The 18,341-nt window shown below is 53.1% G+C and overlaps 1 protein-coding gene across 1 annotated transcript; it reads right to left on the bottom strand.

The window, feature by feature from the left end:
• Positions 1 to 138: 138 nt before the first annotated feature.
• Positions 139 to 18,216, bottom strand: LOC112975163 (hydrocephalus-inducing protein-like). Its single transcript, XM_026084895.1, has 19 exons — positions 18,170 to 18,216; positions 17,210 to 17,322; positions 15,973 to 16,219; positions 15,028 to 15,240; positions 14,204 to 14,342; positions 13,696 to 13,861; positions 12,728 to 12,875; positions 11,372 to 11,579; positions 10,900 to 11,121; positions 10,143 to 10,312; positions 9,138 to 9,336; positions 8,821 to 8,979; positions 7,424 to 7,704; positions 6,748 to 6,967; positions 3,826 to 3,989; positions 3,372 to 3,522; positions 2,709 to 2,939; positions 1,529 to 1,753; positions 139 to 1,009 (listed from the first exon to the last, which is right to left on the bottom strand). The coding sequence occupies exons 1-19, from the start codon at positions 18,214 to 18,216 to the stop codon at positions 536 to 538; spliced, it is 3,777 nt and encodes a 1,258-aa protein (XP_025940680.1). The 3' UTR covers positions 139 to 535.
• Between the last annotated feature and the right edge of the window lie 125 nt (positions 18,217 to 18,341).

The following is an 18,341-nucleotide window of genomic DNA, read 5'->3' as shown; positions in this document are numbered from 1 at the left end:
AGGCGCCCGGCCCGGCCCGGGGCTCCCGTCCTCCCCCCTTCCCGAGCCCTGCCTCCGCGCAGCGGCCGGGCCCCGCCGACCTCCCACCGCGGCTCTCGGCTGCCAGAGCTTTATTGCGAACACCACCCCGCACAGGAGATAACGGCAGAGCGGCCCCGCGCCACCTCCCCCCCGCGCCTGGCCTCTGCTCGAGGGCTCGTTAGCAACGAGCCGCCAACTCCRTTAACTCCCGCTGTGAGGGGCATTTTTGGCAAGAAACCCAGAGGGGGGGAGGTCTGCCGCAGGGGGAGCCGTTTGGCTTCGACTGAAGGCCGTCAGCGTGGTGCACGAAGGGGAAAAAGTTGGAGCCTCCTTGGCGCAGTCCCATCTTCCGCGGCCGCGGCTGGCCTTCGCCGCCTGCAAACAGCCCGGCCCCCRGCACGGATGTGCCTGTGGCCAGCAGGTCCCTCCGGGGCAGCGGGATCTCCCGCCCCTGMGCTGCTGGTGCTTCAGGGGTTCCCAAAATCCAGCTTCCCCGGAGGGCGCTGCCGGCAGGTCACTTCTCGGGGGTGATCCCCCGCAGGTAGTACACCCAGGAGACGTCTGCCCCCACGCAGGAGACCACCAGCTTGCTTGTGACGGGGGCCTTGCTGCCGGCTGGGCTGCCCTCAAACGAGACGGTGATGAAGATGTATTTCTTAGAGCGTAGGTTCTCGGTAGCCCTGACAGTGAACGCCGGGTTCTCCACGTTGTACCTGAAGGTCATGTGCTGCAAGAAGACGTTTTTGAAGGGGATGGAGGTGCTGCAGCCAGCCTTGATTTGGAAGGGGCCCTGTGGCTTGGGTGGGACAGAGAGGCCAAAGAGCGGGATCTTGTACTCCCCGCCCAGCGGGGAGGAGAGGAGCAGTGTCGCTCTGGATTCGCCCAGCTGGCAGGGCTCGTAGGTCACCTCCACACACACCTCGGAGCCCCCCACACAGGCAGGGGTCACACTGATGGTTTTCTCTGTCTGGAAATCTGCGCAGTCCATCTGCATGGGGGACAGAGGAGATGACGGGGGGTCACAAAAGCAGGAATGGAAGGGCTGGGCAGAGACCAAGGGTCCCCCATGTCACACAGCACAGTGACTGCAGTCACACTGCTCCCGTTCCCAAGCTCAGGTGAGCGCCCATGATGAATGGCCACACAGACACCCAAAAGTTCCCACTATGGACAACTCTGCACCCCAAACGTTGGGGGACCTTAAACCCCGGCCCTGGCAGTAACCCGGAAGTCCAAGCTCCAAGGGACCTGCAATAGCAGCTCCAACAACAGCATCTGAGAGAGCCTATGAGGGAGGACAGTCCACCTGGGGACAGGCTCTGCTTTGGTGGGAAGACCCTCATGCTTGTATGGCCACCATGGTTAGGCCAAATCAAGCTGGAGGGGCAGAATCCCCCAAAAAAGAGCAGTGATGCCGGCAAGATGAGCTGCCTCCCACCCCTGCTGCCCAGCAGGACTCCTCTCCAGCAAGGGCCTGGGGGGACYGTGTGGGGCAGGCTGGGGGCACCTGGAGGACATAATCTGTCTTCTGCCGGACGTAGTTAATGAATTTGGCAGTGATGGTCTGGTTAGAGCCCAGCGTGGTGCAGAAGTAGAGTGGCTTCTCCGGCCTGCTCTCGGTGGCTTTCAGGTTCAGGTTGTAGTAGAAAGAGCCCAAATCGTTGCTCTGAAGCACCAGGTGCCCGGTGCTCTCCCCCATTTTCAAGGGCTGGTACTCAAAGACGAGATCGGCCTGGGAGGAACAGAAGGAAGAGCTGCTGGGTCAGGCAAGAGGGGGGAGGCAGGGCCTGGGACAGGGGGAAGCAGGATGGCAGCCCACCCCTCAGTCACTCCAATTAGCAGGGCAGAGCCACGCTGCAGCTGGGGGATAATTCACTCCAGGGATGGTCCCCAGCAGGCAAGAGCCCTCCAGCACTATCCCAGCGGCTTCCCGCCCTGAAATATCCTTCACCCATCACCCCCACATCAGGAAGCTCAAGTAGCTGTCCCCCTTGCTTTGCTCACATGTCCCCAATTTGCATGTCCCCAATCCAACACACCTCCGAGGACCCTAATAGCTCTGCAACCTTTGCCATCTGTCAAATTTGAGTTTCAGAGAGGACAGGCTGGCATGCAGGCATCCCAGCAGCCTTCCTCAGGAAACCAAGGTGAAATCCCCAACTCCAAACAACATACTCATGTGCTCTAGTAAGCTTTATGGTACCAGAGTAAGATTTTTATCTTTAGAACTCATTCCCAGCTGTTCTCAGGAAGGCTGGACAGCCCTAAAGGCAGTGCTGGTGAGACTGGCACAGGAGGATGGGGGAGGCCCGACTGACCCTGCACAGAGGCCCTGTCCCAGAAAGGAATGATCATGGATGACACAGGGCAGCTGTGCTTGGACAATGACCTGCGGGACACAGGTTGGTGTTTTTGTATATCACGGGGTAGCATGGCAGACTCCATCAGTGTAGGGCAATTCCCACTGGGGATATTCTCACACACTTCTTCCCTCTCCAMTTGCGTTTGATCCCGATCGTGTTAAATCTCTCCTCAGATCAAACTATTAGCAGGTGGAAGCTGTTACCCCTGAAAAGCAGCCCCATATAGAGCATGGAGGGCACCCCCAAAAAGCAGGACCCTCAAAGAGCACCTGCTYGCAGAAAGGCTGCAGAGAGAGAAGAGTGTCAGACAAGCTTTGCGCCTACCTCTGACAAAGCAGGAACAGTGAACAGTGGGGGAACGTTGATGTCGAGCACTTTGCAATCTGTGACAAACGTCACTGGGACAGACAGAGGGTTGTCCACCCTGATGGATGAGGACACGGTCTTCCGAATAGGGGTGACCAGTTCAATAGTGCTGATGGGTCCTGAAGCAGTAGCCTTGAAAGTGGCCATGTAGAACAAGTATTCCTTGGTCACCTCGTTGAGGAAGGTCACCTGAATCAGAGCAAAATGGAAGTATGAGTCACTGYATAAAAATATACCGGCTGTGTTAAGCCAGCCGAAAGAGCCTCTAGCTCAGCACCCTTTCCCCAAGAATGCTGCGAGCAGCCACCTAGGAAGAGTGCAAGACCAGGGCAATCATGTGCGGTATTTCTGCTTTGTAGTCTCCYGGTTGCCAGCTGCTTTCAGCTCAGAAACACCCTGACCCACATGTGCTTAGCAGGCCTCAATGGATCTCCTGTCCCGGACCCTCACTGAGACTAACAGCATGAGGGGTGTATGCAAAGAGCAGACRCCTCCTGTTCAGTATCCCCCTGGGATCTACAATCCCACAGGTGGGCATGTAGAGGTATGAAAACAGATGTGTAGCTTCTCAGTGAGCAAGCAGCTCCGTGAAGGACCCCGCGGCCTGGTGTCCACATTTACCTTTGTGCTAAAGACCCCTTCCTTATATGAAAGGAACGTGAGCTTGTAGTCCTTCTGGGTGGAGCCAGGCACATCAATGTATTCCAGCCCTTGCAGCACAGAACTGCTTTCCAGCTTTTCTGGTTTGAGTATGTCCACTATCACGAGGAACCTGCGGGTGAGGATGCGGGAAAGGTCAACAGGACTCCCATAGGATACCATCACACAGGGGTACAAAACAGCTCCCCTCATCCTCAGTGCCTGAAGGAACCAGCTCTGACCGAGCCTGGAGGAGAGCCCTCCAGAAGGGTCTTTTTTAGGCAATACATGGTTAGTACAATCCCAGACACCTCTGGCCAGAAATGGCCAAGGACAGTAAAAAGCTTGCTGGAAGGAGCTTCCAGGTAGGGGAAAGGCCTTCCTTGCACTGCTGCAGGGATTGCTGGTGAGATGAGACTTCCTGGCCCTGGCTCACCTCTGTGGTCTGTTCAGCCAGTTGGAGACGGGGATGAGCTCAGTGTAGGGAGTCCTGCATGGTACCTCCCGAAAAATAGACCCCGAACACTTTGGGGCCTCAGCGGTCCCCTGCAGGAGGTACTGCAAGCCTGTCCCATCTGGGAATGGGAAGAAGATGGAGCCCTAGAGAGAAGGAAAAAAGCTGGTGAGCTCTCCTGCTTTCTGTCCGGACCTGTTGCTGGCTCTTGAGCACACCYGGGCAGCCCCCTACCTCAGGCTGTCACTTGAGTGGCTTTGACCAGGTGGAGGCGGTGGTGAGGTACCTGCTCAGGCTGGCACAGCTATAGGGAGTGGAGACAGCATGTCCAGGACAAAGCAAGGAAACACTGGCTCTGCTTTCGGCCCCAGCAGCAGAGGTGGTCTGGCCCACATGAGCTATATCCTAACACCCTTTTCCTTGCCTGGCTAAGTTGGTCACATCAGCTGCCAGCCCCCTGCCCCTACAGGGACAGCTGTGGTAAGGGGGTGGCAGTCCCTGCTGAGCCCAACTGCCCTGATGTCAGTACTGGGACTGTGCTGGCTCTGGCATCCCAGCTCTGTTGCCCTCYGCTCAAGCTCCAACATTATCACCCAGAGAGTGGCCTGTGGGCTTGCACGGCAAGTTCCCACCAGCCACGGTGGGCCATGAAAAGTACTTGTCTCAGGTGCCCAYGGGTCACAGCCAAGCTCCCTCTACGGCACCTCCTCTGCCCCCAGAGGGGTTGCAAACTGTGTGACTCAATGCAGGGCTGTACAACGTTAAAGAGATGCTGAGCACACACAACCCTACAGAACACAGAGCTGCTCAGCACCCTCGAGATTCGGCCCAGAGATCTCTGGCCTCCTGCTCTGGCCTCAATTCTGGCTTGCTGTACGGTCAGCTGGAGCAGGGAATGGGGCAGGTATCGGACACATACCTCCAGTACCCCAGAGCCATTCTGGACTGACTCCCTTAATTTAGAGGCTGGTCTCTGATCTGTCTCAGAAATAGCGCCCATGGGAATAGTTGTGCCAGGCATCCCGTCTGCCCAGCCTGAAACCTGGAGGAAAGGCTCTTTCCGAATCCATGTTACCCATGTTACCAAAGGTGATGTCAAGAGAGATCACTGTGTCGTCTCTCACTTGACAGCGTGCTCTCAGTCAGGGCTGCACCAAGGAATGGCAGGGCAGGTTGGCCCCTCTTGCTGTCCGCGTGCTGCAAAAGGATTCTAAGCAGCAACAGGGTCCATCCGGGCAGTGCTGGCCAAACTGGCTGTGCCCAGGGCTTGGGGAGCCTGTAGAGCCCACAAGGCTGAGCACAGGGGTCTCCGAGCCCCCCGGGCTGCACAGGCAGGGATGAGGAGCTGCACAGAATCAACTTCACTTCTTGGAGCCTTGGACAACCTGGCTTTTTAGGTTAGCTCCTCTGATATATCTAGTTGTCAGTGCTGACTTCCCACCTGCCCTTTCCCTATACTGAGCCTCTAGCCACCAAGAAATCCAGCTTCCAACATAGGAGCATAGGATAATTCAGGTTGGAGGGGACCTCTGAAGGTCATCCAGGCCAACCTCCTGCTCAAAGCAGGGTCAACTGTGAGGTTCATATTATGAGGTTCAGCATGCTGATGCAGCTTATATACCTGATGTTTCTTGTCCTCAGAGGTCATGGTTAGGGGTTTGTAAGTGATCTTGTAGGGTTTGTTTTGTTGACTGGCATCTAGGTGAAAAAATTCAGGCCCTTCCCAGTGTTGCCCCTTGATGACAGGTTGCATGGTCCAGGCCTCGTTGCTTGGGTTGGACAAGAGGATGGTCTGGCTCTGCTTCTCGCGCACATCACATGTGAAATTCAGTGTCTGCAACAGAGGAGCACAGAGGCTGCTTGGTCTTATGGAGGAATCCTTCCTGTTTCATGGGGCTGGTACCTCCTCATCCACTTGCAGAGATGTGGAAGGAAAAGAGGCAGAACCTGGAACCAGGGCTGGAGCTGTGGGGCAGCCAGTCTGGTCTGACTATCCACCCCAGCTGGAAGGGAGCCCATGCTGCCCAGGCGGGCTGGGAAAGCTGGAAAGGACTTGGACTGGCTTTCTGCCAAGCCCTGTAACAGAGGGAAAAGCTTTTCCTAGTCACATGCAAAATTTTGCTTTGGGCCATGGTTTTTAGTGTGAATCAATTTGTTCTTAAGAGAACACCTTGAAGGAGACTGGAGAGGAATGAGTCTTTTGCCTGCTAGGTGACTGGGGCTCAGCCTGACAAGGAGCAGAGGAAAAGGAAAATGGGGAGTCCTGGAAGAAAACCTCCCCTGTGTGAGGACAGGACTGCTTCTGGGGTTGGAGCTGCACAGCCGGAGCTGTGCAAAGCCTGCTGGGCAGGCTGAAGAGCAGGTCCATGCTCTGTTTTGGGACGTGAGCCAACAGCTCCCAGCTGCACCCTCCTGCAATGCCTGCGAGGGCCAGGAGTCCCCCATGCTGCATCCCTGCACCCCAGGAGCCGGGTGCAGATGCTTTACTCTCTCCTAGTGTTGAATGAAAATGCTGTGCACTGCTGCTGCTCCCATGCCCTGACAGGGAGGAAGAGTGTGGCTGTGGGTGCAATGTTGCGGGTATATCTGGTAGCTCCACGAAGAGGGTCTCGGAACAGCCTCACAGGGCATCACTGCAGCAGCAGTGCCACAACGCAGAGCCAGGACAGCTGAGGCGCTAGTTGGAGGAGCAGCACTTTTCAACATGGAAGGAAGGAAATGAAAGGGCTCCAAAATTTTGGAAATTCTGCCTGATAGTTTTTTCAGCTCTCTGGGATACCAGGCAGGATGACAAGCAGGAGTGAGTCCATGTGTGTACTTGGCCTTTTGCCCTTCCCTGGGAGAGACATGGAGCGGATGGTGAGGTTGGTGGGGTAGGACCCATCCTGACTCTGCTCCCGTTACCTCTTTGGTCGCTGGGACCTCCATGCAGCATCCTGCCAGTGTAAGCTGGAGTGGCTCACTGCCTTGGATGAAGCACTGCAGGCCATTGTACTGGATAGCCTGGCTCGGCTTGGAGGGGTGGAAGGTCACAAGTAAGGGGACATCCATTCCTGGGGAGATGTAACCCTTTGCGGGGCTGATGGAGAAATCCGGCTTGAAGCTCTTGATGGCCCACTTAAACCTTACCAAGGAAAGCACAAGGACAGAAAGGAAGGATTAACAACTGGGAGGCTGTGAATGCAGTGTACTGTCTTCTAAGGGCTTCAAGTTGGGCAAGAGTCAACTATGCCTATTTGCAAACAAGCGTTTGGATGTTAACCCCTTGCTAAATCCCAGGGCTCGACTGCAAAGCCTCTGAGCAGGCCTGCAGTGCTGGATGTCCCCCAGTAGAGCGTGACTCAGGTGACAGGCCCAGGAGCATGCAGTGAAGCAGAACTGGTTGATGGGCAGGCTGAGTGTCCTTTGCAAGGATCTGCCAGCTGGCCCTAGCTCACAGGCTGGTCCTTTTCAGCCTGCCACCTTGTCTCTGGGAGGATAAAGGAGATAGGAACAACTGTCTGGGCAGCCACAGCCCCATCCTGCCCCCAGCCCTCATCCAAGCTCTCAGGCACTCAGGGAGGGCAGGGTTTTGCATTACCTGACTCCTATGTCGCCTGTATTCTTCATGAGGATGCGTCGGCAAGTGCGGCTTTGCTGCAACACCGCTCCAAAGTTGATGTGTTCCTGGTCCAAGCTCACATCGATGCCCTGGCAGGAGCCCTGTACCATGAAGAGGGAGTGCACCAGGCCATGGCACTCCAACATTACTTCTTCATTGAATGGCAGGATGCGGTGCTTTGGGGAGAAGATCACCTCCACTTTACAGGTATCTCCTTTGGGCTTCAGACTTATTTCATTGGTGGGGTTCAAGCAGAGAACCTGCCCAAAGAAATGAATGGAGGCTACTTCATCTGGCAACTGAGCTGTGAATCCTTCAGAGCTAGAGTTAGAGGAGATTTTTCCAATCATGCTTAGATTCATTCCTGTTCTGTTCCCACCAACATTACTCCAATCTCGCTCAATCTMTGATACTCGTCCCTAGGTACCAAAGATGTTCTCTTGTCAGATGTCCATCTGGCCATAGGGAGCTGGACTGTGACTTCCAAAGTCATTTCATGTAAGCTCCAAGAGAGCTGTAACTCTTTGTCTTTAAAGTATGGTTTATCTCCCTTAACTTTACGTGTCTAGAATATAYGGCTGCAACCTAACGTAGGGATCTAAAACACATCAGAGGAATTATGCCTACTTCTAACTTTTGGTTGTTAAGAGAGTCCTAGCACCTACCTCACACGAGAGGTCTACACTGCAAGCATCCACTGGCAGATCATTAGCCTGGACAACATGCAATTGTAATTAACCCTAATTAAACCATCCCAGTCCCATCTGGTGGCAAACATTACATAAAACACTAAGCAACATATTTCTGCAGGTGAAAGAAGAAACTCTGAAGCTGAGAGTGATCATCATCTCTATGGATCAACTAAAACATATTCTGCTTTAATCCTTTGGGATCTTTGATTACTTGTACGCACAAGGAAAAATTTCTTGAGAAAAGAAAAATTACTTGAGAAATAGACTTTGGGCTATTTTTGCATGAGAGAATATTGATATATTGGATAGAGAAGGGCTAATCAGTGCTGCATTTCTCTTACACACTGACTGCTATGTCCACAAAGCTGGAAATCCAATCCTGGAGTCTCTAGGCAATTTCAATTCAATTAACAAGTAGTTCTGGGGATGTCCATGAGGAAGCTAAGGACACACAGTCTACCTGCACCCCAAGTTCTCTGGGTCTGCTCCAGCCTGGAGCTTCGTAGTCATTTTTATGCAGTGCTAAATCAGAGATAATAAGCCTTCATAAGYGAAGGAAGATGTTCGTTCGGATACAGCAATGTGCTAGAGCAAAGCTAGCTCCTGTCCAAAGGAACTCACAGCTACCTGCAGACATCCCTGTAGGCACAGTAAAGTGTTCTCCACTAAAGGAAAAGGCCTTACCCCAGCTTCTTGCAACTCTGGCATGGTATACATGAAATTGAGCTTAAAAGTGAGAGGGGCAGCACTATTGTTTGCTATGGTGACAATCTTCTTCACTGTCTGTCCGATGGAGAGGGCTCCCAACTTCACCACCTTTCTTTGTGGTTCCACAACGTCAACCTGAGGTAGGAGAGATCAGTATGAAGTGAAAGGAAAGAGGACTTGAGTGGCAGAGGACCAAAACATGGCATACTGGGGAAGAGGGATGAGGAAAATGAGAGAGAAAGCCATGCTGGCTGGCTGACACCTGGAGTTTTAGGATTTGGGTTTTGTCTCACCTTCATTTCTGTGCCCCTTCCTTGGACCTCAATAGTCTGTTGGGAAAGACCATTGATTTCAAAAGGGACAAGCTCATAGTAAGACACAGCCTCTCTGGGATAGAAAGTAATGGGCACCTCCACCGTCCCTCCTGGGGATAGCACACAGCCCGGGAAGTCCACCTCCAGGTGCGCAGTGCTGGTGAACAAGCAGTTCAAGCTGGGAGAAAGCACAGCAAAGAGGAACAGAGGTGTCACAAAGCTGTGTGCTCAGCAGGCAACATCAGGGCTACCTGCGGCTCTCCATTCTCCTTTCGCTGCATCCTCAGCCTGCCATCCACAAGTATCACTAGGGCCCACTGGCTGTGCCCAGGGGTCTGTTTATCATGGGAGCTGGCCATCTTCAGCTCAGCAGACAGGGGGAAATAGTCTGAACAGGTCCCTTGTGTGAATAGCACTCAAGGAGAAGTGAATACAGGCAAAATGAAAGATCAGCCTGGGTCAGCACAGTTGGTGCATGAAGGAAGCTAGTAGTGTTATGTACTAGTGTAAAGCATCTTATAAGCTCAAAGAACAGATGGTGCCTCCCTGCTGCCAGGCAGGATGCCTGTGTTCAGCGTGCTGGATGGGATGAGGAGACCTGTGCTAAACTCCCTGCTCCACAGAAGCCTCCCTGTGATATCTTAGCCAGGCTGTTCTGGGCCTTGCTCAGACTCAGGTAACTCAGAGGACTGGAGAGCAGAGCAATCCAGCCTGCTCGGATTGCCTGCACTGCCAAACCCTGTCTTCTTATACAGCCAAAACAGAGAGGTGGGCACACAGATGGGGAGGATTGACATGGGCATGCAATCCCCACCGGCTCTGCAGGTCTGGCTACCGYGAGGAGTCAGTGGCAGCGCTGTCACTCCAGTGAGCGTGAGGGTGGGTGGTCAGAACACGGCCCTGCTTCCTTGCCCCGCTCACCACAAGGGCATGGGCCAGTCATGTGCTGAGCATGGGTCAAAGGAGTGATCAGAGAAGGCCTACCTGACATCCTTGTCTGCCTTGTTAGTGATGATGAGGGTCTGCTGGGCAGGTGGCATCCCGGCATGGTAGACAAAGCAGGCCCCAAAATTGAGTTTGGTGAAGGAGAAGTGGACGGTGGGTGCCACCACGGTAGCCAGAAATACGCAGATGAACGTGGGACCCTTGCTGATCTGGAGTGGGGGGAAAAGACAGCATGAGTCAGGTGAAGAGGTGGGAACCGCACCTGGAGCAAGAACTGAACAGCGGAGATGGCTGAGGAAGGGGATGGGGGACTGCTGGCTGCAGTGACAATAAGGGAGAGCAGGTGCCAAAGGACCCCAGAACGGAAACAGAAAGTGAAAAGCTTGGGCTGAGGGAGTAAGGCTTTAGGAGAGCCATGGCCCTGCTTTTTACAGGTGCCTAGAGCTGCCATTCAGCAGTGCGGCCACATGCCGGCAGGGCCTCTGTGAGCTATGGGACTTGGCTCAGTGGGGGCCTGGCAGAGAGGAACAGGACCATCCCAATGCACATCTAGGGTCCTCCTCAAATCAGGGGCAGAGAGGGCCTGGGGGAAATGTCCTGCCTCAAAAGCAAGTGGGCCTGGGTCAGCACTTGTTACAGCATTCAGTTCAGGAGCTGTCAGGCTCTTCACTTGGGTGGCAGGAGCCTCTCTGACGAGTTTGGCTCTTTAGTGATGGAGCTCATGTCTATCTGTGGGCTCCTGCTGCCAAGCTGGTGTGTAGGGAAGGAGGTCACATACTGAACTCTGGCCCCTCACCTGCAGTGTCAGCTCTACGTTCTTTATAGAGCACAGCTTCCGTGGGTGGAATGTCAGCAGAGTCTCTGCTTTCCCCTCGGCCTCCACGGTGCCCATMTGAGGGGTAATGGTAAGGAACTGTTTCCGTGCTGGGGGGCCACTAAGTTCCCATGAGAAGGTGAAGCTCAACTTCCCGGTATTGCTGATGGTGAAGATGTTTTGAATGTTTTCATTTAGCTCCACCTGTGGGGAGAAGGCAGTGGGGACTAGGGGTTACAGCAACTGGAAAGCACCAGCCAGCACAGCAAGTGCTCCTTCCTAATGCTCTCCGGGATCTTCTACAGTCAGCTAATGATTCGCTCTAGAGACTGGATTATACATATAAATGAGTAAAATGTTCCCTCTTGTTCAAGCGCATTTGCAAAGCTTCTGGTTAGGGCCCAATCTTGCAGGGCTCCTTGGGGCAAATGGGCAGGGAACCAGTGCCACTCACCTTCTTGAAGTCAATGACGTTGATCTCCTGTGCACTGAGCTCAGCGACACAGCCATCGCTGTCCTCAAACCTGACAGACACATTCATGCTATAGGCGGTGGCCCTGATGTTCAAGGAGAGGGGCTGGGGCTTCTTCTTGACATCACATATGAGGTTGAAGACCAACTCTCCTTCTAGTATTGGTACGAAGAAGATTGTAATGGGACACCTGGGGAGAGAAGACCCTTACTGCTCCATTCACTGCTTCTTATAGCTTTCTTGGCCCCACATTGTTTGGTCCACAGGAGAGCAGCTGTGCAACAGCTGGGGTGGGACATCAGGCCTGGGAGAAACCAGGAGCAGCACCCTGCTATTTTGGCACCTTCCGCTGTGGAGCAAATCCTGGTGAGAGCTGTGTTGGGTGTGACTACACTAGGCAGTGAAATGACAGAGGATACAACAACAGGGAAGCAATCCCTGAACTAAAATGGAATTTAATACTCTGTCCACGTGACACAGGGCAGCATCACGCTGAGATCCCTCTTTTGTCCTGAATACAGAGTAGGGCATTCCCAGAGACACCCAGTCTCTCCTCTATGTGACAGGTAGGGTACCTTTCTGCAAGAAGGGTAACATCCTTCTTGCAGAGAGGAAACATCCAGCTCCCATGGCAGTTGGCAGTGCAATGGGGGCTCCGCTGGACTGCCTCTTTGTAATTTCTGTGTGGGTCCTGGGTACATGATCAAACACCATCAAACTGCAGAGGCTTAAGGAGTCAGGGCTTGTTGGATGAGCCACAGTAACTGATGCAGGTGCTCTCTCATCCTGCACCCAGTGGTGAGCCAAAACGCAGAAGCTTTTTAGCCACAACAAAGCTGCCCAGAGCTAATGCGTTCTCTTTACACTCAGGCAGGCTGAGCAGGYACCAGGACATCCATGGGGCATCAGCAGGTGAGCTGGTGACTGGTTATACTGCTCTACCTCAGTCATGTTTTATCGCATGTCATAGCAGCAGTTTACAAGAAAAGAACATGAATTTGCTGACAGCTGATCCTGCAAAACACAGCTAGTGATAAAAGCCTCATTAACCTGTTGCTGTCCCCACTGATGGGCTTAAATGCTGCCTGCAGTGCTGCCTGCATGCCTTGCTGCTCTTGGTGTCTTTGCACAGAACATGTGTGATGGGCCCTGTCACTAAAGGGAATACAGAGAAGAGAGGACAGCTTGCACACTTGGAGCTGCTGGCTCAGGGGATCACAGGGTTCAAACACAAAACCATGCTGTTGTCATCAAAATCAGAAGATCCAACCCTGAATTTCTCCAGGAAGGGGGCCTAGAAGACCAGATTACCCAGACACAGCCACACAGCCCTGGTACCTTGAAAGGGGTGCGATGGAGCCTTCCAGGGGCTCTACTTTCAAGCAGGTGTCGCATCCCTCTGGGAAGAAAGAACTTTCTCTGAAAGCAAAGCTGAAGGCCTCTTTCTCGCTGTTGATCATATAGATTGTCTGGTACATCTCATGCCCTGGGGTAAGGACAGAGCAACAGCTGAAAACCCTTAGTTTCTCTGGCAACCAGGCCACCACCGCACAACATGCTCCTGCCTGCCAGCTGAGCCCAGCAGGCAATTTGCACTGAGGGGCGCTGCCCCGTGGTGCGGCATGCTCAGGACATGGACACACTGCCTGTGACGGTGGCCTGCCCCCCTAGGGGTAGCTCCATCACCTTTGGCTGTGCACTCTGAGCTGAAATCCAACTCCCCCTGCTTTCCCTGAGCACCCACCAGCCACCACGGGATCAGTGAACAGTAAAATCTGAGATGTTTTAAAAGATAATTCAAAGAAACTGCCCTCAAAAGGCCTACCCCCAAAATAGTTCTGCCCCTACAAGAAATGAGACACTGCATAGCTCGTCAGGATCCCACAGGGCTGTAGTATTATTATATTCTTCAGGTGAAGGTGTTTGGTGGCAGCGGAAAGACAACAGTCTTCAAGGACATCACTTCCAGGAGAAGGCAGACCCCATTTCCGAGATCCCGCCTCACATGCTCCAGGACACCAGAGCAGTGATGTGGGGGCTCTGCAGGCTGAGGTGGCTCACAGGCACATGCACTTCTCACCTCACCAGGATCCCCTGCCCTCTCCCTAACGCTTTCCCTGGAAACAGCCCCAACCACACACCTTCCTCTCTTTCCCTTCCTCTCCCTCATACACTTGGGTGCTGACTGAACTGCTCACAAGTGCTTGTTTCCACTTCCAGCTTCCTCTTTGGTGCCTGCCAGAATAACAGGACTGCTGGGGCCCTGGAGCGGTACGTATCTGCAAGGCTCTCACTGTGGTACTCACCAACTAACAGTGAGTGGAAGTTCAGGTGGGATCTGTCCAGACACACTAATGGGTCAGTGGCATTGCCCACCAGCAGGAACGGGATTGAAATGCTCTGCTCAGGGATTGTAAAGACCCAGAACGATTCTGTGATGTCCAGGTGCTGAGGGGTGAATTCAAACTTGATCTAGGGGAGAAAGAGGCAAATGAAGGGTAGTTGCAGCCCAAGGCAGGGGTAAGGAGAGGGGGCTGTACCATACAGAAACCCCAGAAAAGCTCCATCTTATGCTGCCCATGTGCTGCCAGCTCTGAGAGAGGCCACTGTGCCACTTACAGCACAAACACATCAGACATGGGGCACAGCAGGACAATAGGTTTCATATTCTGCCAGGTCATTACTCTGTGGTCAAAGGTTTCTTCAGGGCCTTGACTAAAGCAAGCCCTGGGATGCCCCAGGAAGTGTAGACACAGCACTGTCAGACTGGCACACAYACGAACCAGACCCACCTTCTTCATTTTTTGTACCCACCTCTACCTTCTTCTTTGGCCGGACCTGACCTCTCTCTGTGAGGCAGGAGAAAGCTGGCTGTTCTCTTGGTGCTTCAGGGTCTTGGCAAGTCCACTGGAAGGAATATGTGGAACTGGTTGGGTTCATAAGCAGGAAGGCCCTGGGCACACAAAGCAGAAACAACTTCTAAGGTGGGGTTGAGATGTTAATGACTCTGTCCTGCAGCAGACATCAGGCACTGCCAGTCCTGGACACAATCTGGAAGGGGTTGCTGGGTATGGTGGACAACACTGGGAGCGTGGATGTTTCGTCTGCTTCTTGGGGGCCCTGTTTGTCTCCTGGCTGGATACAGGTAACCGCTATCAAAAAAGGAATTAAGTAGGGTGTAGCTGAACTCTTGCACCTAAAAATGGTAAGATCAAGTGAATGCAGTAAAATGAAGTCTGAAGAGACTCTTTTGAGAGACGGGATTCGCTGTTATGGTTGCAGCTTTCACTGACCCTGCCTGACTGGTATCTCAAAGGAGCAACAATGTCCCAAGGACACCTTCCAAGGATCAAAGGCCACAAAGCTGGGGATACGGGTCCTCTYGGACTGACCCATGCCAGGTAAGAAACACTGCCAGCTGCTCTTTTTGAAGGAAGGGACAAAGAGAGCAAAAATGGCCAGTTGGTCTTCACTGACCAGCTTGTTCCAGCCCCAAAACAGGCTGGTGGCCAAGTGTCAACAGATTACAGACAAGGTACAGATATATTGTGGGGGCTTGGAAGAGGGGCTAGGGAGGTCTCTGGTTAAGGGGGGGTGACCAGGCAACCACTGACAGGAGAAACCATGTCCACACCTACCTGCTGTTCCTGCTACACACTCCAACTGCTGAAAACTCAATCACTCTTGTGTTGGGATCTAACGTTGTCCCCTTAGGTCCCCGCAAGTCTGGGTTGCGTCTGTTTGCAGTGATGTAGTCAGAGTCTTCCAATTCGAAGTGGCAATGTGGCAGCAGGCTTTTCCCCCTCACAATCACTTCTGGGCCCTTCTGATTTGGCTTCAGGTTAGGAATACTAGGAAGAAAGGGACCAGTATTAGCCAGGCTAACACTTCCAGACAGCCAGCTGCTAATGTGTTTCCTTACAGATCAAGCAGCGTTGCATTCTCTCTCAGTACAAGCATTGATCAACAAACCAAACAGAAGCACACTCCCTGCCACAGAGGCAGCAGAGGTGAAATGGCAGAAACACAGATAGTTATGTACCTAGAGACCAAAAGCAGCACGTAGGTTTCTATGTAGATAAGGAAGCTGTGCTGGTCAGATAAGGAGGAACAGTTAGGGACTAGCCGGCCCCTTGACAACCTTTCTGGATCTCCCAATCCAGATTTTGGGGCCTCTGGACAACCTCGTACAGGTCTCCAAAAGCCAGTGTCCAAAGATCTAAACCTTATGGGGCTGGAGGGATTCCCCAAAGCTGCCCAAAGATGATTCTAGTCACAACACTCCACCGATACAGCACAGAAGAGAGTCAGGAGTTACTTTCCATCCCTCTGAAAAAGGCTTTGTAAGAATCCCTCAAAGGAGGTTAATATTTCATAATATGTCTTTTCCCAGTGTCTCTGTACCAGCTTCTACCAAGCCAGATGATCCTCTCTGTTTGCTCCTGTGTGTTGGTTGTTTCTGCTGCCTCTCTGGGGCTGGCTCTTTCCAGGTCTGCATTCCCACCCACCCTGATCACATGCAATACCATGACTGCCCACCAGCAGTGTGAGTCAAAAAGTGACCAGGCCTGGACGTTTCTTACTTGCAGAGCATACAGCTCTCAAACTCCCCCACGTCCATCGGAGAGAATTTCATCTGGAAGAGCTGCTCCTGACCAGCACGGAGGGTGCCGCTGCAGGGCTCTACAGAGAACTGCGGGGTGGTGTTGATGGTGCTCAGAGAGGAGCATGGAGAGGAGGAGACACGCTCCAGAGCGCAGCCTAGCTGGCTGGAACGACGACTGGTCTGGAGTTTCACAGATGCAGCAGAAGTGGAGGAGTGGAAGTCCCCTGTGGTGAGGAACAAGTTAGTGGGACATCTTCCAAGAAGGAAACCCTCTGTTCTCAGCACCTTTCCCTTCTGCTTCAGAGGGAGGGAAGGGAAACTGGGATGCACCTAGCTTAAAGCCATTGGCAAGGAAACCTCTCTGACCAAATGCTTTCAGCAGGAGGATTCCCACAGAGGAACGGTGAGAGCTGTCAGGTCACTTTTTGCTTCTCCTCTCTCACTGGGGAGGGAGTTAAACATGTTCAGGGACTGGGCTGGGCTCTTCCTTCTTGACCCAGAAGGTCAAAAAGGATGTCAAGATGCCTGTGCCAGGAAGTACAAGCCATGACAGACCTCCTCATACCTGTTCCTTCCGAGATGTCTTAGAGACACAGCCCCATCTCTCCTCAGGAAACCACCCTGCTCCCATGTACTCGGACACAACCACGCTACTGCAAGTTTAATGAGTCACTCCCCAGCCACTGAGCTCCGATAGCTGCCTGTGAGTGGGGTCTCAGCCTGTAGCAAACATTGCTGTGACTGAGTCAGGAAGGTTAATTTTAGACAGTGACTTTGCATTTGTACTGGACTGAGGAACTGCGTGCAGACAGTGACTGCAGGCCAGCTGATGCATAATAACTCATTACACCATCATGCTCTCTGTCTTGATTTTCCCAGTCTCTAAGACTTCCCAGACAGATGCCCTGATGGTCCCTCCCAGGTCTTGACCTACCATGTGGCTCTGCCCTGAGCCAGGTTTGAGCTCAGCCTGGCTCTGCTCCTGTGCAGAGTGCAAGCATCAGAGTGAGCATAGGACTGTCTGAAAGGGGGGGGGGGGGCAAGGAGAAAGTCTTCAGCTGCAGTTTGGAAGATGTTGATGACGCTGGAGGCCTGGACAGCTGAGAAGAGGCAATTCCTGCTCTGGTGTGAAGTGTCTGGTCTCTTCCCTGAGCTCTCATCAGCTGACTGAAATCCCGGGCAACCCCAAGTAGCACACAGAGACGGTGCCTTACCTTCAGCACTGGTCAGGAGCAGTTCCCCAGTATAGCTGACTGCTCTTTTATCCTCCACATCCGCCATCCAGGTGTATTCTAGRGCCACATTCCCTGTATTGGACAGCTGGAAACTGCAAAACAACAGGGCAGAAGGAGAAAAAAAAAAGAGAAGAGAAGAAAAAAAACCCTATAATGCTAAGCAAGTAGATAAACAACAGTGTAAGGTGGGCTCCTGGCACTCCTTTCTTTGGGGAAGGACATACTCCTCTGCATAAAAAGCTGTACTGTGTCTAGATTGCTGGAGATTTACCTGGAGACAAAGTATTTACATGCTTGGAAGCTAAGAAGGAGGGTCCAGACATGCTGCCATGGGGCTTATTCCAGCYTTGTACCTCAATTTAACATTATTTTGACTGCAAACCTCTCCTCAGGCAGATAAGCTCAGGAAACGTGCAATGAGGGCAAAAACATTGTTGTTCTCAGGAAAAAAGGCTGGCRGAACTGGACCCCTCCTGAAACATCTAGGGCATGCTTGGCTTTGTGTGCTTTGTGCACTCCAGCACSCAGCCGGGACTCGGAGAGGGCAAAACAATAAATGATTTGTTTAAAGGGAAGAACAGCAGGTGAGGCTGGAGGTAAAGCCCTAGAAGGGATTCTGGTCCTGATGYGAGGGATCTGCAGGCCCCTGGTTTGTGCCAGGGGATGTGTGGAAGCTGAGACCTCAGACCCAGCAGGCAGCAGCATCCTGGYCCAAGGCTGACCAGCCTGTTGGAAATCAGAAGAGGTTTATTAAATGGCCCAGCAATGAGCATGTCAGTGTGAACCTTCTGCTGGCACAGGAGCATGGGTAGAGGAAAAAGCAGTGGCCACTGGAGAGTGCAGTGTGGCTCTGGGGGAGCAGACACTGGCTGCATAACAGAGTCTCCTGGGACAAAGGCAGTTCACACTCGCTGGTCCTGCCTGGCCTCCGTTACTCACGTGAATGTCCTTGTCTGGAAGAGGAAGGTCTTCTCGAACTGAATCATGTCCGTATCCAGCTTGAACTCAGCATAATCAACGACAGCGCTGAGGCGAAGCTCCACCTCGCGGCTGCTCTCTTCCAGGACAGTGTGAGCTGGCTCCGGGTCTGTTTCAATCACCTCCAAACAGA

This window comes from Apteryx rowi, unplaced genomic scaffold (assembly GCF_003343035.1).
Source record: "Apteryx rowi isolate R43461 unplaced genomic scaffold, aptRow1 scaffold_653, whole genome shotgun sequence".
Classification (NCBI taxonomy): Eukaryota; Metazoa; Chordata; class Aves; order Apterygiformes; family Apterygidae; genus Apteryx; species Apteryx rowi.
This window is presented reverse-complemented; position numbering and strand designations above follow the sequence as displayed.